The 27,525-nt window shown below is 40.8% G+C and overlaps 1 protein-coding gene and 1 pseudogene across 1 annotated transcript; one reads left to right on the forward strand and one right to left on the reverse strand.

Moving 5' to 3' along the window:
* Positions 1-24,381, reverse strand: MICOS10 (mitochondrial contact site and cristae organizing system subunit 10). The gene is made up of 4 exons (XM_016214662.2): positions 24,274-24,381; positions 3,885-3,932; positions 2,756-2,865; positions 1-249 (listed from the first exon to the last, which is right to left on the reverse strand). Exons 1-4 carry the CDS (start codon positions 24,335-24,337, stop codon positions 235-237), a joined length of 237 nt encoding a protein of 78 aa, XP_016070148.1. The 5' UTR covers positions 24,338-24,381; the 3' UTR covers positions 1-234.
* On the forward strand, positions 17,530-17,912 carry LOC107538423 (small ribosomal subunit protein eS24 pseudogene; annotated as a pseudogene).
* Positions 24,382-27,525: the final 3,144 nt, after the last annotated feature.

The raw sequence follows: 27,525 nt of genomic DNA on the forward strand, positions 1-27,525 counted from the left end.
TGCCTATTTTTGTTTAATTTATTTCTTTTAAGACCACCTTCTTGCAATTTCCAGAGAGAAAATACAAAACAAGAAACAGACTTGGTTTCAAATACAGAAACAGTGCGCTGGAGTTTAAAACGCTGCTGATAACTTTGCTACAGGAGAATGTCAGCTTACTCCAGGGCAATCAGTATTCCTGAGGAACAGACATGATTTCTCTTCTCCTCCCACTGGGATGTTCGCAGGTCAAAGTCACTGCTTCTGCTCCTGTAAAGGATGGACACTCCGGTTAGAACTGTAGAGATGGCATTTTGCCAACCGTCTCTAACTTGCTACTGCAGTTCAGACCCAAGGGAGCAATGGGCCAAAACCTTACCACCCTGTTTGCTTTAAAACTGTCTCACAAGAGGACTGCATACATCCTGCCCAGGCTCTGAAGAAAAGCTCCCCAAACATTGAAGGATAATAGGGAAGGAGAGGAACAGGGCTAAATAATTGGTACCTGGTTAAGTATATTCCTAAAGCCACCAAAGGGACAGATCACAGGTGAGTGGGGGGGAAAAGGCGCCGGAATCAAACAGCCTACTAATGATGGGATCTTTGGCAAGTTTCTTAACCTCAGTAAGATTCAGATTTCTCACCTTCTGAATGAGGATAACAACACCTCTCTCGCCAATCTACTGGGAGTGGGGGAGGTCTAGAGAAAGGATATAGAGCACCTAGGATGATCCACAGGGTATAGCAGGCACTCCAGAAGCAATTACCGTAATATGACTACATTCAAAAAGCCCCAAGTTGGGACTTTGCTCCTTTTTTAGAGAATGGAGGATGACAACATCAAGGCACAGACTCAAGTTCAGATAAAGTTACAAGGCCATTTTGGAGCAGTACACACAAGGCTATAAAAAATGTACCAATATTTTCCACAGTGACTCCCAGCCATTAGATACATAATATGCATATAATCACCCCTGAGCCATTTCCATGGAAACTCAGCTTGGAACACTTCAAACAATTAAAAGACCTGGAGCTCCTCTCCTGTTCCTCTCTGTTCTCTCCCAAATTCAGCTGTGGTGCCAATAAAGTGAAGATCTGGGAGCAGTGGAAACTGCCTGTTGTCAGCTTTGTGCCATACAGCTGCACCTCTTCTTGTGCTGTCCCTCTCATTACCTCACCCTGGCTCTGGCACAGAGATGGCTCATTAACATGGAGGATGGCGAAAGGCCTGCCACTTCCTAATTGGCCAACTCTCTGCTCCCAGTTCTCTCTCCAAACACGCACAGGATGGTTATGGGATGGCTGGTAGACAGCTGACACTGGACAGGTTCTAAGAGACTACTGAGCTGTGGTGCAGCACTGTCCTTTTAGATTTGGTGAGAGCTTTTGACCAGAATTGGGACACTCATCTGTACATTTTCTGCCCTACTTATTATAATGGAACAATGGACAAATCAATCACTCTGTCTTGGTTGGCCTCAACTACAATAACAAACATACCTATTTATATAACACCTCATAGCTTAAAGCCATGTTCACATTACCCTCACAACAACCCTATAGATAGAATTATTACCCTCATCTGATAGACAGAAAAGAGCATCTCAGCAGCAAACAACTCAGGATCACATAGGAAGCAAGTGATAGACCAGGCAGGACTCACAAGCTGGCCTTCTGGCTTCTGTGCTCTCTCCACTAGCCTCCTGAGGCTGTCGAGATCACAGTGATTCTAGCTCAAGGGTAACCCAGAAAGCAGATGATTCTGCATATCCGGGGAATCTGAAGTTCTTCACTGAAGTTTGTATTGCTATAAAGGGTATGCCTTAGTAAGCCTGGGGCAATTAGCACATCTAATAGGATCTACCATTTACTTCATTCACTTCACATTTATTTGAGCGCCTACTTTGTTCCAGGCCCTGGAGATACAAAAATAAATACACTCCTCTGGTCCTTGAGCACCCTGCTTCCCATGAACCCTTCCCTTACACCCCAGGTAACCAGTCATCTAAAAAGTAAGGTGATGAGTGCTGGCCAGTGTGGTTCAGTTGGTTAGAGCGTTGGCCCAAGCACTGAAGGGTCTCGGGTTCGATTCCCAATCAAGGGCGCGTACCTGGGTTGCATGCAGGAGGGGATCTATCAATATGCCTCTCTCTCCCCCCCTCCCTTCTACTCTCTCTAAAAAAAAAAAAAATCAACGAAAAAAATATCCTCAGGCAACAAAAAAAGCTGCTACATACAAAATCTTCAGGGAATGTGCCACCTTCTTCCCTCAAGGCATGTGTTATAATTTTTCATTTTGTCTGAATCATTAAAAACACATCTATAGACAAGGACTTCAGCAGAATTACGTGGGGCATATAGTCAAGAACCTACCCTCTTCAATAAAAAGCAGAATAATGACTGAACCCCAGAAGCCTTCAAGTTTAGCCTCAGGATGTGTGAGATGTTTACAGGGCACTCTGAGATCTGAACAAAAGTGCTACTTACAGATATTTAACACAAGTCTACTTTACCATGACGATACACTTTCAGGAGGTTTGTCAATTCCAGTCAGCTAACATGAGCATAGATCTGAATGCACATATGCATCTCAAGGTACAGGGGAGGGGGGAGACTTTAGGCACCAAAGAGGTGTCAACATCACTAAAGGCCGCAGAGCAATTAGGATCTCAGTGACACACACAGCTTATTCACTATCGGTACTATAAAGAATTCTTCAGGGACTGAGGAGAAAACTCTTTTTCCTTGGAAAGAGAAATATCAGTTCAGTACATACTTTGACATATTTTCCATGTAGAAGATATGGAGCTTGGAAATCATGCTGACAGTTGGAGTAGGCCATTCCCAATCCCATGCCAGAACCAAAGGCTAGTGGCCACATTCTTCCTAGAGCAGAAAAAAGAAAAACCCAACAGGGAACCATTATGAACAGATACAGCTTTTTTCTCTGGCTCAACTACATTTGCTTAGGGTTCAATAAATATTCAACATGCATCACACAGATGACTATACTATGCCACATTTTGTCAATGTTTCACTAGTGGTCAAAAAGAAAAAAAAAAGAAGAGGGAGGCTAATAGTAAACTTACTAATTTACGAAGTATTTGTTAAGTACTTATGCTGCCAGATTTGAGGTATTAATAATGATATATGTCAACAGTATATAATGGTAAAATAAGAAAACAGTAGACATAGTTGAACCTTTTAATTTCTCTTTATCAGTTCTAATGATTTGCTCATTTTAACTAATTTTTTACCCTTAGCAGAAATATTTCAGTAAAGTGCTTGAATTTTTTAAATATCTAAGAATTTCACCAATATTTACATATTTTGATTATAGTAAGTCATGAGGCTTACTTAAGCCAATACTGTAAATGATTATTTCATATCAGCACAATGTGTTATTTATGATTGTATAGTTATGTATTTCCACCAGTTCTTCATGGAAAGAGGGCAATAGCTAAACCTCGGCTCTTCCACAGAATGAAAGGGATATTGCCTGCCCTTTGCTTAGAAGAACTCTTGGCCAAAAAGCATGTGTATTTCTGGTCCAGTTATTTATATTACTAGCAGAACTCTCATTTTCAAGTTCCTTTCCAAAAAATTATAATTAATTAGAAATATCTGAGCATGCAGATTTGGCCAAATGACTCACTGGCATAAAGTACAGGCTTTTTAAATGATATCATATTTCAGATATCAAGCACCCTGACTCAATGCCCAGGGGGAATGCTGGAGATGCTCAACCCATTTTGACCTCTTCTGAGTCCACATTCTTTGTCTAGCTACCTAAACTCATAAATGGCTGGGTTGGCAGTCATGCAGCTGTGCCTTCCAGAAGTGTCCCTGCTCTGTGTATGTACACTAGGGCATTATGTTGGAAAGGCAGTAAGAGTCATACTTACTTTTAAAGAAGATAAGTGAGAAAACAAGTCCTAATCCAAAACCAGTACCTGCAAAGAGGGAGGGAAAGCATGTTACATCCCATAATAGTAACTTGACAAAAATAAAGTGAACATTTCATAAATGTGAACAGCTATAAAGATTTTTTTTTTCATAATCTGGCACAGAGTTGATTTTCTTATTTCTACTCTTCCTTCTTGTTGTCAGAGGTTTTTTAGGTGCTTTTGGTCCCCTGCCCACAATAGGGGATAAAAACGTTATTCCCCATTCTGCCTGCTCTTGGGGGTGAGAGAACAGTTCTTGAGGACAGGCTCTCTGCACTGCTGGGAATACTCTCCTGCCCGTTGGCAGGGGCACCGCAGCCATAACATCAGAAGTAACGATGTCAACTGGAAGCTCCCGTTGTCATTTCAACAGTTTGAGTGACGGCTGCTTTCTGAGGAAGATTTGGAAAGGAGTGATCCAGAACAATTCTTAAAGGTTGTCACAAGCCAGTGTCCAACATGGAGATTAATCCCCTCCCCTCATACCCATAGGGCATTTTTAACCACCATCTTTCCAAATGAAAGCACACACACAAGCCTATTTTAATGGTCTGGTAGAAAAAAATTTGTAAATATCCAATTTTAAATTAAACTTCACAGGCACCTAAGCTTGAAAAAATGGACCAAATCCTCATTTTTACCAGTATTTCTCAAACCTTGGTCATTCTAGTGCTACCATCACAATTTTTGCTAAATCCACACATCACCTGTACAATTACTTACTTAATAGTTTTTAAAAAATCAATGCATGTATTTAATTCAATAATTTTAGCCTCAACTTAATAATACTGGTATAATCACAGATCTAAGTGCTTGTTGTATTTTTTTCATAAAATATATTAAAATGAATGTAGAACCAGTAAAACAAAAATATTTGTCTATGGTACCACTTTAGAAAAAAAAAAAAAATCACCTCATATACTTTAGTGACACATATCCCAAACTTTGAGAAAAACTTATTTTTCCATTACCAAAAAATTTATACCTGCCAAGGAAGAGAACCAAAATCTGATTTTTCTCCTTCAGATTTGATAGTTGTTTTTGCACCTTTCAGAGCATGCTGATGCTTTACTGACTGTACCATGGTCCAACAGAGTCCCTGACTACCATCTTTATAATTTAGCACCACATAAAAGTCCCAGTTCTCACTTGCCTAAATGGTTTTCAAATTTGTGCCTCTGAAATTCCAAGAGCTTCCTTTCTATCTAATCATGATTTTAGGCTACCACAGTGTGAACATTCAAAGTACTCCTCAATCAACCAACCTGATCTTTTCTGCTCCAAACACAGAGAACTTCATCACGAGCAAGCAGGCTAACCCACTTCTTTTCTGATCCACCTATGCAACCACCCAGCTGATGAAGAAATATTTATGCTATTACCCAGAATAATTTCTGATCACTCTCACCTACCGTATATATGTGGCCATGATGTATGTTTCTTTCCTATGACTGTATCCTACACAAATATGAATTTTAATTAAAAATTATTACTTTGCCCTAATAGACCTTGCATTAGGGTACTGATTTGGTGCCCAACTTTAATATGCAACATCTGAAAATCACTCATGTCATCCCAATTTCCATATAAATTGTAGAAAACTAGTCATTTTACAGACACAATAATTAACCTACTCAAGACTGACATAATGAAAAGGAAAAGGAACTAACATTTCAGTATTTCCTATGAGTACCTAACATTTTCTTCCTTCCAAAAACTTATCTGTTAAACCAAGCAACAACCTGATACGGTTAGTATCATGTCCCATTTTCCAGATGCAGAAAAAACCTGTTCAAGGATACTGTTTACTTAATAGTAGAGCAGTGAACTGGGCCCAAGTCTGCCAGACTCCAAAGCCACTATACCCACTATATTCCTGACACTGGATTCCCCTACAGTTTCAAGCCCTAAACAATCACTACCTCCCAAGGGAAACTAGAGTATCAAGACTTCTGCTGCCAGTGCAGTAATATACAGCCAAAAACAAATTGTGCTTCCCATGCAACAGCCCAGAACACTAAGCAACCAGGGTAGTAACAAGTCTACACAAGGCCAAAAGGGCTTGTTCAGATTCCTTCCCAGACTAATCCAACCGCACATGTCACAGACACAAGTCTACCTGATACGCGTGAGTCAACTTCAGAGAAATGGGAGCTATCGCGATTGATGCTCCTGGCAAGAATCTGCTGTTGCTTCATTTATAAAATGGCACAGGGCTCAATTTCAAAACGACTTGCCTCACCCCCTTGCAGCTGGAAGATGAGTAAGACAGTAAAATTGGTACTAGAAAATGAGGTAAAGGATTTGGACCGGCTTACAGATTTCAAACCAGGCAATGGGATGGGGAGGTAGGCCAGTAAAAACATAATGGCTTACAATCAGAGCTTTTGGTCTTCTCCATCTGGAAGGCAATTTTTTGGCAAACAAATCAAAAGCCCAAAAGGAAAATATTTCAGCATTTTTCTTGTCCCTCTGACTCCATGCCTGTCTCTCCTATTTTCCCCCCAAGGAAAGAAAGCTCTCTGATGCTCAACTTTTCCTAGCAGTATACCAAGAACGATGCTAAGCCCACTGCTAACAGTATTGTTCAACCACAAAGATAAGAAATGCTTCAACATCAATCAATACAGATTTAAAAATCTTTAATCTCTAGACTTTATTTAAGTTCAGGTATATGTCCAACCACCTAGTTTCGTTCCTAGAAAAGGAAGTTATCTGCAAGTATACGTGAGATCAAAATCACAGTTCAGACTAGCCAAAGGCAGTATGTGTTCTGTGATCTGTTAAACTGGGCTGCTCCATCTTAAATTCTTAAAAGTTATTTCCTTCCTCCATTTCTATAAGACACAAAATAACAAGATTTTCCTTTTCAGAAAAAAATATGAAAAATGATTTTTAAATGCCAGTGTTTTACTTAAAGTTAACTATCTCAGTTATTTAAGAGATAAACAATGGTGGTACTACTGATGAGTTTTACAGGTTCAAGTTCTCACATGCTCAATTTTCTTTTAAAAGGCAACAAGTTGCTTCAAAGAAAGTCCCACCTGATCAGGGGACACCAACTCTGCAGCTGTTTCCACTAAAGATTGGCACCTCTACGCCAGGTTTAAACTTCATTAACAATAAAACATGAAAGGTCTGTCTTACAATAAAAACAAACCAACATGGAAAAGAGAAGAGTTTTCTCTGCCTTTGGCCACTTTTTTTCTGTTGTTGCATGACAAGCTCCCTTAGAGGAAAAAAGCCAAAGGAAAAAGTACAAAGCATTTTTCACCTTCCCTGGAAGCAAATATTTAACTATGAACACAGTTTATATAACTTTTCCTCCCCCCACACAAGCCTGTTCTTTTGGTCCATGCTGTCTGTCTGGAATGACAAATAACCCTAAAGTAAAGAAATGCCTGATTATAGGTACACATCTTCCTCACGGCAAAGCCTAGTTATGGGGGGGAGGAGGGGGGGGCAAACAAAAAAAACCCACAACAGAGGAACCTTATGGAATTGACATTAGGCAAGGAGCCCATGCTCTGAAACCATTTCTTTTGGAGAGGAAAAAGAATTGGCACAAATTCTTTCAAAAAGAAATTACTCCAAATCAATCTAACCCTGCACTTTAATGCATGCTTAGTGCCCAAAAGGACATCATAAAACTGGCTAGTAGATAAACACACATTTTTAGGAAGGAGCAACTCCCTAACAGCTCATCTAATACTATTTTAATAACAAAACAATGGAGAACTCACTCCCACTAGCTACATATAAAATACTGCCTTATCTTATGCCCAAGTGGATTCTATAACAAGTTTAAAAGAACTAACAGCAGTATGCCAGTGTACACATTAAGCCACATTTTGTGTAAGAAAGAGGGGGAAATATATGTTGATGGCTGTTACTGAGACATATGGACAATTTCCAGTTAGTCAATGCAATTTTATTTAGAAAAATCTCTGCCCTCACCATGCCACATGTCATAAAGCTTTACTCCATCGCAAATAATTAGGAAGCAAACATAATCAGCAAGAATTAACAAGCAGGCTACATAATCCGATTGCCGTCTTGAGGTAGAAGTGTACTTTAGATGTCAGTCCCTCAACAAAACAAGCAGGAGCAATACCCACTCCTGCCCAATCAACTTTGTAAAAGTTGCAATTGCCAATGGACTTTCAATTAAGAAGGAATAACTCATTGTATGGAAAGGCACAGAAAAAAACAAATCCTCAGTTCTCTTAGAGAACATTTCTCTAAAATTTCAGAGAGGAGGAAAAGTCCACAAACCCACCTCACTGGTCTATTCATTATATGTTATTTATATAATAATGAAGGTCTCATTCCAGCTCACATTTAACACTTCAAACCAAGCTCCTAAATTCATAAGCCTAATACATAGTTATCAATGCTAAATTTGATCTGTATCTACAAATTAATTAAAATTGCAAAGCAACTCAATTTTAATTTGTATAATAACATATATCAAGATATACGAGCAGAAACTTCACCATAAGCAACTGGCAGTTTATAAATATGAGAAGCTACAGGAATTATAAGCAAGTTTTTAAGATCCTAGAAGCCATGTGCCAAAAAACTTTCTTCTTAAATGTCTGAAAGAAAAGATACAGCTTCCAGAAAATGAGGGGCTTGCTCTCCTGCTGAGTGGAATGGCAGGAGCACTGATGCTGCAGTGAGACAGGCCGAGTTCAAACCACTGCTGACTCCTGACCTGCAGCTCTCTGGCCTCGGGTCAATGACTTAACCCCTTCCGGCCTCAATGTGCTCATCTGTCGAGTGAAGACAATCTTACAGGGCTGCAGTATATGGAAAATGTAAGGTATCTAGCAGTGTCTGACAGAATTTAATAAGTGGTAGTAAGTTCTGCCGCCACTCTAATAAAGCTCAGAAGACATCAAAAGTGTAATGTAATAGTTAGTCCTCTATTAAAATATCAGTCCCTGGCTCGCTCAGGATCACACTCACTGAGGGTGAGCCACAGCTGAAATCAGAACCTTTTCCCCCTCTTTGCACGGTTGACTATATATACTTCACTGGCATTAGCAACTGTTTCTGGGAATACATCAGGTTTCAACTGATATATGTATATATTTTATTTATTTTTAAATAGAGGATTCCTTTAAACTCACTGTTGAACTAGAATATTTTGCTCTAAAATACAATAAAGATTTTCCTAGAGCTGTCTGTCTGTGTTTAATAAAGTTATATTTATGCTTTGAACATGGATTGCTTCAAATTGACCTATTTATAATGGGCATGTTTTCCTGTTCAATCATGTTTCTATCAACACTATTACAATCATCTAATGCATTTGTTATGACAGAACAAACATGAATATGCTTTTATAGAAAAGTACCCTAGGGACTGAGTTTAGTGAGAATTACATTTCCAAGAAACATTCCTGATTTATGAAAGATGCTCAGGGCCCAATTTATGAGGGGGGGAAAAATTTTTTTTCAGTCAGTTCCAAACTGTGTTACTTAATCCTTTGAGGCAAAGACAGATTGTCCCAGGTGTCCATGTGTAAATGCCAAGTCATGTGAATTAACCAAGAAAGAGTGCCAGACCAAAGACCCAGAGATGGTAAATTCAGTCTGTATTAATCAGCTTCTCAAAAGTCAACACTGCTGCAGGGTATAGAGGAAACAGACTAGAAAGGTGGCTATTTAACAAGACCTTAGCCTTCCTGTGGCCATCCAGAGTAGAGAGAGGCTGAAACATCTGTACAAATTTCTCGGGTGGACATCAATTGCCCACATTCTGAGCAGAACAAGGAAACCAGTCAGCAGAAAGGAGTAAAGATAGGGAAGGTAAACGTGGAAGGCATTACTGGTGAGCTCTGCTTCAAGAAAAGCCAAGCTCACAAAAGGGTCCTTTGTAATGGGTCTCTGAGAACCACTTTTTAAAAAAATTCATTGATTAGAGAGAAAGAGAGAAAGGAAGGAGGGTAGAGAGAGGAAGCAGTGGGGGGAGGGAGAGAAAGAGAGAAAGAAGCATGGATTTGTTGTTCCACTCATCCATGCATTTGCTGGTTGATTCTTGCACATGCCCTAACCAGGGACTGAACCCACAACCCTGGCGCATTGGGACGATGCTCCAAACTACTGAGCTAACAGGCCAGGGCAAAAGGGTCCTTTTTAAATGAGTGTGATAGCATATGATCCAACTTTCGGAATCCTGACACCCATACAACTTTCCGAGAATACACAAAAGAACAAACACGGCTATACACAAGAAAAAGTTGAAGTTTCAAAAAACAATAAAAGATGCAATGCATTATTTTTATTTAGGGGGAGATGCTTTGAAGGTACTAACATTTATAGTGTCAAGTACTGTATTAGGTTTCTATACATTATTTCATTTAATCCACAGAACCACCTTTTAGGTGTATCATGATCCTGTCTTACAGAAGAGTAAACAATGTAGAGGGGTTAAGTGACTTCCCCAAGTACACACATCTATAAAAGTGGAATTCAAACCCAGGCTGTCTGCCTCAAAGTCATGGCTCTTTCCTATCCACAGGGATAAACCTCATAGAGAGGTCAGTAGCAGCAGGGGGATATCTATTGTTACAAGTGACAACAAAGTGTTTTTCTAGATTGTGGCACTATGCATAGGTAACTCATGATTATGTTACTCTCCAGTCCCTCAAGAAAACAACAGAAACCACAGATATTTATCAGGAGTGGTAACAAAAACCTGAAATTACTTAGAATCAATGAGCAAGTCAACAAATCAAGCCAGAAAATACTTCCCTGTGCACTGACTGGAGATAAAATGAATCCAAATGGGCTGAAGGCTAATAAATGACTCCAAACTGCTCAAAAGGGTATTTTGCTGCGAGTCCCTTCCCTCCCAACACCTCTAACCCCTCCTCATCAATATTGGTAACTGGATTCTCATCCTTATCAAAGTAAATATAAGAATCAGGGACCTATTACATCCTATGTACACCGTCATTATAGCTATTATATTGTTGCCTTGCCTATTTCTGATTCAAATGAAACATTCAAACGAGAAACAAGTACTATTAAGTTATTTTCTTACACATTTACTTGATTGATGTTTATTAGCATTTATTAAGTAGAAGGCACTGAGAATAGATTTATTTATTCTTGGAGCAAACCACTCCAGTATACTGTATTTATTCTCTGAAAAGTGGGAAGAATCACATAGTGATCATACTTCAGTTAGAAGATTATATGGGCTTGGGGGTAAAACAGATTAAACATGACTGAGAGTAAGGTTACTCAGTTGTGTGTCAGTCCTTGAAAAAATTATGTAACTTCTCCAGGTGTCAGTTTCTTTGTGTGGGAAATAAGAATACTAACATTAACAGTGCCTATCCCTGACCTGGGACAGTGAGGATGAAACAGCATAATGTGTGCAGAAAGCTTGGAAGAACAGTGCACTACACAGAATCGCTGTCTTTGTCTTCTCCCACAAAAAGCCTTTCAAAAACAAATCGAAACTTTAAATATCTACTGAGCACTGAAGGGTAAAAGTACTGGGTTCAACAAGGGTCAGAAATAAGTAAGACACAGGCTCTTCCTTAGGCAGCTTGTGATCAAGAAGGGATAACAAGTCAGGTATCCATAAAAGTGAACAAAAGGAGATCCTCAGTACCTTGAGAGGGACAGTTGTGTCAGGAAGATTTTTTTTTTAATCTTCAAGAAAGAGGTAGCATTTGAGTTGTCTTAAAAGACAGACTTTTAATGGCCAGAGTTGGGGGGGATGGGCATGTATTCCACCTGGTGGCAGAAAAGCTGGGCTTGTGTAGGGAAATGGGGAGTGGGGTGGGGGAGGGCAGCAGTCCGGCTAAAGCATGAGGCATGTCCTGGAGAGCAAGAGATAAGGCTAGAAGGAGTGGGAGCCATTCTGAAGGTACCAGAAGCTGGGCCAAGAAGTCTAAACAGCACTTAATTCAGCAGGCAAGGGGCTTCCCTGAAGAGTTCTTAAAGAGGCTAACAGGATTGAGGCTATGCTTTAGGAAGATTCATCTGACCAAGGTGTGTAGGATTACTTGGAAAGGAAGAGACATTTTGCTGGCAGAATTTGCAGGACTTAACAACTGATTAAGTGAGTGTATGTGTATCTGGGGTTTTGGAGGGTGCAGTGGGGAAGGCTGTCAAAGAAAATGCTGAGACTTTCTACCTGGATAACTACAAAAACATTGGTGCTATTTATAAGTCATCAAACAACCTTTTAATACCAAGTTTCTTAATAAATCTAAAATACAACTTGATTTATAAAAGTGCAACATGTACATTCTTTTCAGGAACGCCATACAATATTAAATAAAGAACATTCACTAAGCACTGATGTTTTGGGATTAAATCACCCCATTTTGATCCTCACAATAAACTTTGTTTATTGGCCCCATTTTATAGACCAAGAAACTGAGACACAGAAAGGTTAAGTAACTTGCCTCAAGTAACACATCTGGGATTTGAACCAGGCAGTCTGATTCCAGAGGCCTGGTCCTTGGTTGCCATGCTACATTGCTGCCAGTGTAGCCTCCTCGAAGACATACAAATTATAATCATACTATTATAATCATTCATTTTGACTTACCAAAGGAAACTAAATACCTTCCAAAATTCATCCTGGCCAACACTATGTGTAAGCATTTCCTTAATTATACAAACTGAGTACCTACCGTGTGCTAGGCACTTCACTAGTTCCTACACTCATTTAGTGCACTGTCTAGTGTTGGAGCCAACTCATAATTAGAAACTCAAAGTACAAAATACAATAAGAGAAACAGGAGGTACTAGAAGCACTCAGAAGAGCATCAAACTATCCTGGAGGGTTAGGGAAAGGAGGGGGAGAGACAGTGGCAGGGAAACAGACCACAAGGAGTACAGATTCTCTTTTCCACTTGGAAAAGAGAATGGAAAAATGTTACCTTGCAAACTTTGGTCCCTCCTCACCAGCCCTCCCTCTACCTTTCCGTATTCCGTGCTAGGCAGAAGTGAAAGAGACACTATTTAATGTACCTTTGATCAGGGACCAGGAACTTCTGAGTAGGGGTGGTGACAATAATGATTCTGAGATAATGGATCCTTAGGTAAAGAACACATAGTCATGGACACAGACAAACAGAGATAGAAAAGGGGGTCAAATATTTTTTTAAAAGATGCCACTGAGTCTACATTTAAGATGCAGTTGGTGCAAAGAGTGACTATCCCAAACTTACATTGCAAAGGTGCTGGAAGGACTTGCCTAAACTTGGGGGCTTTCTGTGAGCAAGCAGCCTTTTCTTTGTTATTCAAATCTGGTTCTAATAACGCGCCTGAGACTATAAGGCTAGGTAGGACACAACACCCAGATAACTTCATATTACAGCAGCACTCTACAGTAGCATTTCTTAAAGGCATCACTATTCTACAAAGCCCCATAAATATCCCTCTCCAAATCACTGGACTTGCATACTTCAAAAAACCAAAAATTTAGTTTTCATAAACTGAGTGAAGAAAAAAAGTCTTTTAAAATACAAGTTATGCGCCCAGCCGGGCGTGGCTCAGTGGTTGAGCGTCAATCTAGGATCCAGGAGATAGGGGCTCGATTCCCAGTCAGGGCACATGCCCAGGTTGCTGGCTGCAGCCGATCAATCATTTAATGTTTCTATCTCTCTCTCTCTCCCTTCCTCTCTCTGAAATCAATAAAGATATATTTTTAAAAATAAAATATAAATAAAATACAAGTTATGAGCTAAAATAAAATGAATTTCAAGTTGCACTGAAACAAGGAGAAAAAATAAGCTGTGATTTTTCAATGATCACAGCCAATCTTTTCTTGGACTAATAGCATTTATTCTAATATCAAGACTATCTGATTAGAGCAGTTATATACTGTACTTTTGCTTCCAATCAAAGTGGGATATTTATGAGCTTACAAGTTCAGGATTTGTCATATATAGGCCTATGCTGAAATGGTAAAAAGAAAAAAGAAAAATCCCTACAGCTAATGGATTTCAATTTATTCATCTGAAATGATGCCAAGAAACTAGCAGCTTTCTTAGAACTACGTTCCTAGTAAAAAGTGAATTATGTTGCTTTAAATCAACTGCTTCAGTTAATCATTTAAAATCTATCAAACAGGAATTCTGAGTGGTTTATATGTGCAGGTACTGACAAACAATCAGAAACATTTGTTCAAACTTGTAAACATTTGTCAAAGTTAAGTAAGTCTACAAATCCATCAACAATTATGTGAGAGTGTTACAGTAATTGTAAGTTATTCTATGCATCCTTAATGCAGGTTTAGGTAGAATTTCAATTCTTCCCATATGTAAACTATTAATCAAATAGCTTTAACATTCTAGCAGAAGATACATCACTGAAGCAACCTGAAGAGTCTGTGTAACCTTAAACAAGCTCCTTGGCCACACTGTGATCTGTCTGCCCACCTGCCCTCTCTCCCAGATATGCCCTGTACCACTTTTATTCGTCCATATTCTCATATTTTTTCTAATTTGTACTTAAGTTTATCTTGTATTTCTTGTTCCTGTCACGCTGTCTCTTTAAAGAGCGTTTCAAATTCATTTTCTCTACTTCTTACTTTTAAAAATGACAAGCTAAATTGCTGTTAATAGTTACCAATTCCAACAGACTTTCACTTTATAAGTAATACAGTTCTTTCTTGTCTTTTTTTTTTTTTTTTTTTTACAAGCATGCATTTGGTTAAAAAAAAAAAAAAGCCTTGAGCCCAGCCGGGTGTGGCTCAGCGGTTGAGCTTCGACCTAGGATCCAAGCTATCGGGGTTCGATTCCCGGTCAGGGCACATGCCCGGGTTGCTGGCTTGATCCCCAATGACTCTATCATTGATGTTTCTGTCTGTCTCTCTCTCTCCTTTCCTCTCTCTGAAATCAATAAAGATATATTTAAAAAATAAAAATTAAAAAAATAAAAATTTTAAAAAAGCCTTGAAATGATGAGCTATGCAATTTAAAAAGTCATTCTAATTATTGTTTGTTCCTTTTTCTTTTCTTCATTTCCCATCTTGTTTTCAGTTGCTGAGAGAGTATATGCATACAGATGTATGAATATATGACCTTGTGTTATGTATTAATTAGTCTGAAAGGGCTGTGGCTCAATCCCCGGCCCCAGTCCAGTCTCATGCAGGAGGCAACCAGTCGACATGTCTCTCTCAGATGTTTCTCTATCCCTCCCCTTCCTGTCCACTTTCTCAAAAAAAAAAAAAAAAAATCAATGGAAAAAATATCCCTGGGTGAGGATTAACAAAAAAATCCCAAAAAACTGACCATGTATTTCTGGGTCTATTTCTGGACACTAGCTGATTCCACTGATCAATGTGTGTATCTCTTCTCCAATACCACACTGTCTTATTTACCGTGGCTTTACAGTAAGTCTTGAAATCAGGTAATGTTATTCCTCCAATTTGGTTTTTCTTTTTAAAAACTGCTTTGGCTATTCTGGATTGTTTACATTTTCATATAGATTTTAAAATCAGCTTCTCACTTTCTATAAATATCTTTGAGCATTATTTTTCTTGCTGGAAAAACAGAGATAAACTTCCTCACTGAGTTGCTAGGAAAGTAAAAAAGGGATGAATGTTAGTGTACCAAATACGATGGCAAATAACAGGCACTAAATTAATGTTAGCTTCCTCTCTCTTTCCCTCTCCTGGCCTTTAAATAAACAGGACCAATCCAGCAATGCCTTAACATTTCACTAGTGGGTCAATGGCTGTAGTAAAAATATTACCACACCAAATGACTTTTATAAGTAAATATTTGTATTTTTACTTGGATTCGATGCTAAAATGCACTTGCCAGAGAAAGCAATTCAGCATATTTACTAATAAACTGTTTCAGACCACATTTTAGGAAAGCATAAAACCACAGCCAGACAAAAATTTAAGTATGTTTTCAAGTTCCATATAGCGCTTAATTACATTATTTTATAATACTAACAGAAAACTCTCCTCTAGCAAGAGCACAATGTTCCATTATTCATATACTGCTGCTGTAAATGGAAAAAGCATTTTTGTACTTGTTTAAAAATTGTTTAGAAATACATACAAAAGCTATTTAGCAATACATATAACAAACAAAACATAGCTACTAATTCAACAATTAACATATACTAATTTGAAACCCAAACCTATAAACATCCAAAATCCTTTGAAGTATTTTAGTTTAGCCTAATTGATATCACTCCCTGACATGGAGAGGTATCAGTTTGCAAACACAGGCCACCAAAATGGCAATTTTTGGTGAGCCACCAATACTTTGTGGTAAACCACATTTATCAGATGAACTGATACTTAAAGAAAAACAATAATTTGCTTTCTTTTTCCATAACTTTATTCAAGGCCTCTTTTAGTGTATTTTTTAACATTAAAATGGCTTGAAACAATCAGTTTAACTACACTTTATTGATAAATGGATGAATACACAAAATCTGCACGTTAATTCTAAGGCAGGTCATCTGCTAAGTCATTTACTGTCCTAGTTTCTTAACAAGGAAGGACCAAGGCCAAATCCTCTCTTTTCAAGAAGATGAACGCATGACAAAGCAATAACTTTCACTAGAAAGACCAGCAATTGCTACACAAATGTTATATGTTGACTGAGAAAGCAATTCAGCATATAACCAATGACCTATCTCAAGACATGCCAGAAATTAACAAACTGCAAAATGTTACTCGGGCTCTCCTCCTGCCTCTTATTGGTCAACTACACCACCATTATCCATTTGCAGACTTGGCATTACCTCTTCTCCAACCATAACGTCTCCTTCCCCTCTTTTAGAATTCCTGAAAAATGCATGGATTAGTTAACACTAGATATCCCTTACTCTGGTATCAGAGTGGAAATGAAATGCAGGGAAAAGGACACTACCAATTTTATATCTTTTCAAGTCACATTAGGGATTCTCAAGACCTCCATATGAATCCAGGAAACACTGGGATCAGATTTTCCTCAAAGTCTCTTCCTGCAAATCTGCAATTCTGAGACCCTGGCCACTGTCACACACACATAACTTTGGTCATGAAATTACAGTCCACAGCTCAGGCCTTTAGCATTCAAGAGTAAGCTGCAACAGGACTTTGACGGCAATGACAGTGCTTCCATGTCCCACACTTGCAGGGCTTAGAAACTCTCACATCACAGGGGAGCACCTCCATAAGTCTCATAACTGTGATTTTCTCATATCCTAGAATCTTAACTTTCCCTGGGAAACAACATATATAACCTCCCATCCAGTGCAGAGTAACATGCACAAGCCCCATATATTGGCAAGATCCTATGCCTCCTGTTCTCATTAACAAGAATGCAAATTTCAGCTGGTGATATGTGTATTAAGAAAACTTGGTGCCCAGCCGGCGTGGCTCAGTGGCTGAGCATCGATCTATGACACAGGAGATCCCAGTCTGATTCCTGGTCAGGGCACATGCCAGGGTTTCGGGCTCGATCCCCGGTGGGAGGCATGACTCTCATCATTGATGTTTCTCTCTCTCTCTCCCCCCGTTCCTCTCTCTAAAATCAATAAAGACATATTAAAAAAAGAAAGAAAAAGAAAAATTGGTGCTCTTTTCCTCCCTCGCTGCTTGAAGATCGGCTACCATCATGAAGGACAGAGTAACTATCCAGACCAGGAAGTTCATGACCAACAGTCTACTTAAATGGAAACAAACGGTCACTGACGTCCTCCACACCCGGAAGGCAACAGTACCTAAGACAGAATTTGGGAAAAACTAGCCAAAATGTATGAGACCACACCAGATGACATCTTTGTGTCTGGATTCAGAACCCGTCCTGGTGGTGGCAAGAAAACTGGCTCTGGCATGATTTATGATTCCTTGGATTACACAAAGAAAAATGAACCCAAACATAGAGGTACAAGACAAAGCCTATATGAGAAGACGACCTCAAGAAAACAGAGGCAGGAACACAAGAACAAAATGAAGAAAGTCAGGGGGACTGCAAAGGCCAATGTGGGTACTGGCTAAAGTGAGCTGGAGACGACAACAGGAGTAAAGGTTCTTTAGTGACTATCTTCGTGATTGTGCAGATTTTGTGAGATGATTAATAAACTAAGAACTTTAAAAAAAAGAAAAAGAAAAGGTATATTAATCTCAAGCCTTATGGATGAACTTAGGCAACACATGGGTAACAGTGGCAGGAATAAGAATAGAAGCCAAGGAGAGGGGTAAAAATGTGAGGGAGAGAAAGATAAAGAAAGGAACAAGGGCTGAAAGAAACGTGCAATGAACAAGGGAGGTGTCTATCACAGGGGGTGTTTTTGTTTTGTTTTGTTGATCCATGGGCTCAATTTATCAGATCAAACCATACTAGAACCACCTATCCTACCATACTCCTATTAAACACAAAATAAAGAGATTTTAAAAACAGAATTAATGGTGGAAACAGAACTGCTTTCTTTTTCTTTATAAATCCTCACAAGAGGATATTTTTGCCATTGTTTTTCAGAGAGAGCAGAAGTGGGGGGAGAAAGAAACATTGACAGGAGAGAGACACATCCATTGGTTGCCTCCTGCACTTGCCTCAGCCGGGCCAGGGATCAAGCCTGCAATGGAGGTGCGTGCCCTTAATCAGAATGGAACCTGAGACCTTTCAGCCTGAGGGCCAAGGCTCTAACCACTGAGCCAAACCAGCCAGGGCTTTCTTTCCTTTCCTTTCTTTTTTTTAACAGGAGGCAATCAAAGTATAACACATGCGCATGATGAATTCATAGACATAATAAATCCATGAAAATTCCCCAAAGACAGTCGGGCAACAAGGGATATATAAGACACTCTGGACAAAGGAACAAGGGCAGGGTATTAGATTTCAGAAGTGAGATGTAGTTGAGGAAGAGTGGAACACACGCGGCAGGAAAATTCCCCTAGGTGACTCAGAAACTATGGGACACGGGGTATCCAGCCAACATGCACCTGCCAGAAGCCCTCTTGTACAACCATACTTAATTAAAATTAGGATAAAGCAGCAATCAAACCAGGGACCCTTCAGTCTTCAGTCCGATGTTCTAACCACTGAGCAAAGCAGGCTAGGGCTCTGTTTGAATCTTTTTTTTCTTCTTTTTAATATATCTTTATTGATTTCAGAGAGAGGAAGGAAGAGGGAAAGAGAGTCACTGATTGACTGCCTCCTGCACGTCCCCAACTGGGGATCGAGCCCATAACCTGGGCATGTGCCCTGACAGGGAATCGAACTGGAATTTCCTGGATCCTAGGTTGATGCTCAACAGCTGAACCATGCCTGCTAGGCTCTGTTTGAATCTCTTGGGCAGGAAAGGGGAGAGGGTCAAAGGTTTCTTAATAAACAGCTTAAAATCAATATCCCAAAAAGCAGCTTCAGGGTGGCATATTTTTGGTCCCTTCAGTCCTGCCTTTAAAACTTTAAATAATGAAGTTTCACATTCCATAAGCTAAGTTGGTAGACTGCTCCCAATTTCACTGATTCAATTATTCAGCTCTGAGAATAGGTCAGTTCAGTTAAATGTGTTGAGTCTCACTCATTTCAGGAGGTGGTGATGCACATGGGCTCCCAAAGTGAGGCCTATACTGTGTATGCTAGCAATCGGGTAATTTAATAAGGGGTATGTCTATGAAAACTGAAGGAAAAAAAAGGTTAATGATCAGAGCAAATTATAAACCAATTTCTGATTGCTGTAAGGCTGTCAGTTAAGAAGATTCCTGGATATAAGGCTCAAAGTTTCTTGCTGGAATGAGGACAGGCAGTGACTATCTGATAGTTCCTCCTTACGTCTCTAATGATGCCATCAGGTGCTCCAGTGAATCCTGCATGGCTTACACCGCATCATCACTAAGATGTGATGATTTTTCTGAAGTTTATATTATGTCTCTTAGCTGCAATTTGCAAGGCTTAGAAAAGTTTTAGTTCTTAGTAATTCCAAGTCAATGGATGAGAAAAAAAATGAAACATTAGTTTGGAGGGTTACAGACAAACATTTAAGAAAACTAGGAAAATTCAGGATCCAGTCCAGTTTATAGGTGAAAAGTAAAATTTGAAAGACAATTAGCACCAAACCAGTGACTTACTAAGGTCTATTTCTGGAATAAAGAACAACTTCCTTTTGTTGACAACTCGTATTCGGCTTTTGTTGATGTCTCCTAGTTTAACTCTAAGCTGACTGCTTTCTGCTTCATTTTACTAAATAGGTTTAAATAAAGGACTTGCATTTAAAAAAAAAAAAAAAAGACACTTAACTGAACTAGAGTCTAATATCCACAACAGTGTATTACAGATTCTATGGAAACACAATTTCTCTCCCTAAAATCACCCTCATTTTTCTCAAAGATAATCAAATTAACAGAACTGCTTTTCTTTGATAGCAAAGGGAGGGGGGAAGAGTATTTATAAATATATCTCTTCCTAAAGACCAAATCGTATGAGAATTTTCTATTAACACATTACTCAAGCCTTAGAGCAAGAGATCCTTGAAGAACACTTTTTTTAAAAAACACTACCTAGCGCTGACTGGCTCATTTGGTTGAGCGTCGTCCTGTGCTCCAAAAGGTTGCTGGTTCGATTCCCAGTCAGGGCACAGGCCCAGGTTGCGGCTCAGTCCCTCTTAGGGGGCATGCAAGAGGTTACCTACCAATGGATGTATCACTCTCACATTGATGTTTCTCCTTCTCTTCCCCCCTTCCTCTCTTTCTAAAAAAATCGATAAACTATTAAAAATATATAAATAAGTACCACTACCTAATGTACAAAAGTACAAGAGCTATTTAACTCACCTGGGCAACATCTAGGCCAAATATGAGCAACTAAAATACTTTTTTCCCCAGCAAACCAGTGGGAAAGAAACAAAAAGGCTTTAGCCAAACAGCTCACAAAGGGAGCTGTCCATTCACCTTGGTGTCCCTTCATCTCTACCAAGGTAGAGAGTATAAAATTATCAATCTGTAACTGAAAGCCAGCATTGGTCCTTTCTTCCCTGCCTACATCTTCTAAAATACTTCTGTCTCATGACAGGCTGCCATTCCGAGTCTCCATTTCCATTTTGAAGTACCAGAAAAGCAGGTAGCAAAGAGATTTAAAGAGTTCTAGAACCTCACTGCCTATTCCCAAAGGAACAGGAACTAGTACACTCACTACAGAAGAGAGTTCATCCCCACAGTCTCAAAGACCACTCAGACAAAATAAAGCCTCCCAAAATTAGACTTTCATGCTTTATCTCTCTTATGCTCAGTCTCTAAGTCCATCACTGAAGGGACAACCCCCTGGAAATCTGAACTCAGCTCCCCCCTCAAAATGAAAAACCCCCTTTCAACTTCTCCATTATCATTATCAGATTCCATTATGTAAGCAGAAAAGCAACCAAAATCATGACCTTTATTTCTCCCTATAGTCTTGCTCCTGCAAAATGTAATCAGTTACTAAGTCTTATATGTTATTTGGTATAAATGAGGTACACACACCCCTCCTGTTTTACTTCCAAATTCTGATCAATGACATTACCACTTACCCAAGTTCTAACCTTGGAGTCATCTTTATAAGAAATGAAGACCAAGCAAAGTTAACCAACTGGAGAGAAAATAAAGAAAACAGCACTTACTGAGTTCCTACTTTGTACTTGTCACTGTGCTGTCCTAGGAAGTGGGTTACACTATTTTCATTTTATAAATGGGGAAAAAAGTTTGGAGTCTCTCAAATATTCCTTTCTGGTCTAACAGTGACTTTTATCACTTTGCATTTACAGTACTGTCTGTCTCCTCTATTCCAAATCTGTTCTGTATAAAATATTGCCAGAGCAATCATACAAAAATTTCATTATATCATATCAATTCCCTGTTGAGGGCAGTGAAATGACTTCTGCTTCTCTATTTGCCCACTGACTGGCCCAGAGCTCACTAAATACTTGTGTAAAACCATTCCATGACTCTCCATCAGGTTAGGTGTAATGAGCCCTGGAAGCAGAAGTAATAGTTTTAATCTAAGACAAAGGTGTTGAATCTACAGAATGCAAAAAGCCAATGGCAACTCAAAAGCCTTAAAGACAAAGTGGAATCTCTCCATGATATTTCACAGTTCTGACTCCACCCCAACTAGCCTTCTTTGGGGGACAGGGGTGCTGAAACTACAATGCCTGGGTTCTAACTCAGCTCCTCCACTTCTAACTACTTAATCTTTCCATGCTTCAAATTCCTCCTCTATGTAAGTTCAACTAGGCCTCTGCTCAAATTCTTCCACTCTCCAAGATGACCCAAGTCCAAGTAATTCTTCAAAGGGCAACTAAAGGCCCATTTCCCTTGCAAACTCCTACTGGATGACCTTAGCGCATCGCTCCACTTATTTGATTTATAACAGCATTACAGCAAAAAGAGTCTGAATCACTTTTTAATTTTTATCTATAATCATACATCACCATGCCTCATTTAATTATTTCACCTGCGTATGCCATACGCTCCCCACCAATGTCCCACTCATGAAAGACAATGACACTACACGCTGCCTCATGTGATCACCACTGGAAAAACAATATCAGTATCAACAATTATTACTATCACCCTTTACTAAATACATAGTGCCAGGCACTATGCTAAGTATCTTATATAATTTTCTGACCTTCACTCTTCATAATCCTTTTCGGTAAACCTATCTCTTTTTGTCCCCATTTAAGGGAGACCTTACCCAAAGCTCCAAAACCAATGAGGAGAGGGGTAAAGAGAGTGGGTGACTTCAAACTCAGCTCTGTCTGCCTCCCATTCTTAACTATTACTACATCATCCTGTTTGGTAATTACTTGGTCGTTTCATATCTAGATGTTAAATCTTCTCTCCTAAATGTTAAGCTGTAAACACCAACAAAGAAATTGTCTATTTCTTTGGCCTCTTTCAAAATAACCCATTCTTAATAAGTGATTCATACTCAAGCCTTTACATAAACTAATTTAATCCTCACAGTAACTCTGTGAGATAACAGTAATTTTTATGACAATTTACAAATGAGGAAACAGGCATGGAGAAGTTAAATAACCTACCCCGAATCACACAGCTGGTAAGTAGGGAATTCAAGGGTGAAGTGGTACCTGTGACACATCACTTATTCCCTTTTCTCAACAATTGTTATTAGACATTCTTCTGGGGGTTGGGGATGCAGCAGTGAATAAACCAAGGCCATCCCTGCTCTCCTGGAGCATACGATCTAATTTCTCTTCTTCTATTTTCATTCAAGGGCTATCCTCTTACATACTCATAAGGCTTCCATACAGAAGTATGAAATTTGGAGAATAAAAATTAGCATAGAAGAGCGAGCATGGGACTTGAAGCCAGAAAACCCAGGATGCATTTCCAACTTTGCCATTTCTTAGACCCTGGGCAAACTCCTTCACCTGACTCTCAATTTCATGACTTGCATGAGGAAATGTATGAAGCTGCGCACCCAGCACAGCGTCTGGCACTTAGCATTCGCTCTATAAAGAACTGCCCTCTTGCCCGGCCGAGCGTGGCTCAGTGGTTAAGCACCGACCTAGGATCCTAGGATCCAGGCGAACAGGGTTCGATTCCCGGTCAGGGCACATGCCCGGGTTGCGGGCTGCAGCGGATCAATGACAATCTCATCATTGATGTTTCTATCTCCCTCTCTCCCTCTCCTTTCCTCTCTCTGAAATCAATAAAGATATATTAAAAAAAAGAAAAAAAAAAAAGAACTGCCCTCTTTCCCCTCCCCTCCATGCAGCGACTTCATCATTTGTGTCGTCCCTGAGCGCGTGTAAAAAAGACTCCGCGGAGTTACGCCCAGGACTACAAAGCGGCCCGTGTCTTAGTTTGCAGGGCAATTCTCATCCCAGGCCACCGTCGCTGGGTCTCCGGTTTCAGGCCCTGGACTATTGTGACGCCGATCCATCAGGTTACAAGTCGGGAATGACAGCAACTCACGTTAGGGCCTGGCAGTGTCTATCAAGTGCTCCCGATGACCTTCTTTAGAAGGCACTTCTGTTTCCGCCGGGGTGGGACGTGGCCTCCTGACCAGGCTCCGCTCGCCGCAGGGGAGAGGTGGCCCCGGGGAGAATTTCGAGCCTCTGGCACGAGGCTGCCCTACATACCGTTTTTCACTCACACCTCTCCTGCCACCTGCCACCCCAACCCCCACCTCGTCGGCGCCGCGACTCCTCCCACTCGGGACTCCTCCGGCCCGGGTCCCCCACCGCCCGAGTGACCTCCCCCCCGCGCCGGGGCCACTCGCCCTGGTCTGAGGGGCTGGAACAGGCCGGGCGGCCTGACCTCTCGCGGGGCTTCCCTTCCGCCCTCCGGGTCAGCGGAGCCTTACGCCGGCTCCTGGGCTCCGGACGGTGCCTGCCAGGGGCGAAAAGCCCTTTACCTATTTTGACGACCGTATCCGCCATGCACCGGTCCCACTTCCTGCCGAGCTCTGACTCCGACATGTTTCCCACCCGGAGCTCCGGCTTTCCTCACGGCAGGGCCCCCAGCGCTCGGACTCCAGGGAAGTCTCGCGAGAGCAGGCCGCGGTTCCCAGACGCAAAAGACGGGCCGCGACTTGCCAGATATCGCGAGAGGATCTGACTGCTTCCGCCCTTTCCAGGTTTTTTTGTTTTTTTTCTTCAGTTGGTCGTCAAGGTGACGGGTTGGTGGGAGGCCCGAGGTGACCCTGACCTTGGAGCCGCGCCTACGCAGGGGGTTGCGAGGCTGACGGGTTTCCAAGGTGGCGTCCGGAGCCCCGTCTGGAAGGCGCTTCCTCCGCGCCAGCTCCCGGCGTCGGCCCTGGGAGCTCCCGGGACGAGCGAGGGCACAGCGCTTGGTCTCCTCATTCATCGCTTCCCCGCCTCCACCTTTTCTACTCCCTCCTTCACTCGCCTTTTCAGCGAAACTCCCGCTTGCACCACTTAACATAGAAACTGCTCTGGCAAAGGGCACCTACTGCTAAGCAAGCGGAGGCTCTTTGGACCTTTGGACGGCGTTGGACACAACTCGCGCCTTCCTGATCCCGCTTGTCTCCGCCTCTCTCTCCTCGCTCGGACACCCGGTACCCCAGTCTTCCCTAGGCCCCCTCTGACTCTCCCCTTCGGGGGTCCCCCCCGGGCTGCTTGGGGAGCGTTGTTTCACAGGATTCCTTCCGCCGGTGTTCTTTTCACTCGCCGCACGGTCCCCGAGTGATTGCACAAGAACCAAATTCTGCACAGGAGATGTCTGTGTACCCCAGGCTTCAACCTCTTCGCTGTTCTCATTGGCTTTAGTCTTCCTTCCCCATCCTGCCAACAAATACCAATTGGACTGTATTATCCCTTTGATTGGAAGCTATCAATGACTCCCCTTCATCTGCTGGATATAGCCAAGCTTCGACAAACCCATTCTAAGAAGCCTACATTAGGAGACCTCAGAGCCCTCCCCCCCGCCCTTTAATCATCTTGTTGTTACAGGAGCTTGCCTTCCCCTGTAATTCTCAACGTCGTATTGAAACATCTCTTTATAGAAGTTTGTATCTGCCAGGAACACTGGAAGCTCATTCAGGGCCTGAGCTGCCCTCTCTTCACCTGCAGGCTCCCAGTTCAGAGCACAGTGCCTTGGGCAGTGGGACCTTCTGTGAAAGATTTGTTTACCTGGGTCAAATTCATTCACCCACTTATTTTTTTTTCCATCTATCGTTGGCAACTTGAACAGCAGGATTGCTGTATTAGTCCTTGCTATGATAGGGCCCCTTCTTTCAGGAAGGCTTCTTCTGTGACCACTGCCTTCTAGCTCTCATCTGAGCTACATATCAAGTTGTGTTGTAACTGTTGGTGTGTCTCTTGGATGGGACTGTGAGCTCCTTGAGAATGGAGGCTGTGCCATCCCTGTATCCCCCACAACTAGCAGAGAGCCTGGAGCATACTGGATTTTCAATAAATGCTTTTCGAATGGGCGTAAGAATGAATGGATGTGTAAATAAATAATTGATTGAATTAGGAAGAGAGGGAAAAAAATCTTTGTTCTGGAAGAACTTTATAGTGTAGCATTTGTGTTGAAATAGAAAAGGAAAATTAACTTCACTAAATACCTATGATGTGTCGCAAGTAGCACCAGGCATCTCATATCATTTCATTTATCCTCACAGCAGGTTGAGATTAGTAAATTTTTCACAGATTTGGAAACAGTATCAGAGAAATTAAGTAATGTGGAAGATGCATTGTGTAGATTTAGAAACTGACAGAGGCATTTTTATTGGATTCATGAGAGTTGTAAAATGTTGTGGAAGGCAGAGAGCAAATTACAAAAGCAATCAGAGGCAGATGGTATAATATGCATCCTGGAGCCAGACTGTCTGGGTTCAGATCCCAGCTTTGCCCTTTCTTAGCTTTGTATCTATTATCCCCTTTCCACTGTTCTTTTCCCAGTATGATGTTTTCTTCACTGCTGTGTCCCCAGCCCCAGAACATTATCTGGCACATAATATTTGCTTGGTAAATATATGTTGGTTGAATGAATAAAATAAATGAAAACTCTGGAGTTTGGGTAGTTCTTGGAGAACAAAGAGCAATGCAAGTGAGAACAATATTTTTTTTAAAACCAGCAATACACACATTATAAATTTTGTTACATTAGAAATGTTCTCAAATAGATTTGTCGATGCTGGAGAAAGGAGTCACAAACATGAAAAGGGGGAAAGCTTGAAAGAGCTCTTTGCCGTTGGATTGGAATGCAATGTATCAGTATAAACTCACGGCGTTTAATATAATAGAGATAGATATGAAAGTGTGTGTGTATACGTGTGTCTTTCCTGATCCTGTTTGCCGAGAAGGCCTAAAAGCAATGATACGCCCGTAGCAATAAGCATGCCTAGGTCTTGGCTTTTAAGTACCATTCTCTACTAAAAGAATCCAGGGCTTTTTGGAAAAACAACTGAGACTCCAGGGTTGGAGCAGAAAAAATACAGGATGACCCTGGAACAACTTCTTGTGTCACAAAATAAGGAAGTATTTAAAGGATTGTCGTGTTAAAATGTTTTGATTACAATCTGCCTAAAGTACTGCTTGGTTCCCAATTGAAACTCTGCATAAGCCATTATTATTATCATTAGGACTTCTCTCAATTGTACGGAACAAGTTTCACAAAAATAGAAGTTTGCATTTCTTTTTTTTAATTTTAAATATATCTTTTTTGATTTCAGAGAGAGGAAAGGGAAGGGAGAGAGAGAGAAATATCAATGATGAGAGTCATTGATTGGCTGCCTCCTGCATGCCCCCTACTGGGGATCGAGCCAAAACGTAGGCATGTGCCCTGACCGGGAATCGAACCGCAATCTCCTGGATCATAGGTTGATGCTCAACTGCTGAGCCAAGCCAACTGGCAGAAGTTTGCATTTTAAATAGGTTAAGACAGTCATGTAATAAAGCAATTTCACAAGAGAGCCAGCATCTTTTTACACTGGCTAGAAGAAAAATGAAACAGCAAAAATTGGCACTTATGCCCGGCCAGCATGGCTCAGAGGTTGAGCATCGACCTAGGATCCAGGAGATCGCTGTTAATGATTCCCAGTTGGGGCACATGCTCGGGTTTCAGCTCAATCCTCAGTAGGGGGCGTGTAGGAGGCAGCCGATCAATGACTCATCATTGATGTTTCTATCTCTCTCTCTCC

The sequence above is a fragment of the Miniopterus natalensis genome, chromosome 9, assembly GCF_054644295.1.
Source record: "Miniopterus natalensis isolate mMinNat1 chromosome 9, mMinNat1.hap1, whole genome shotgun sequence".
NCBI lineage: Eukaryota > Metazoa > Chordata > Mammalia > Chiroptera > Miniopteridae > Miniopterus > Miniopterus natalensis.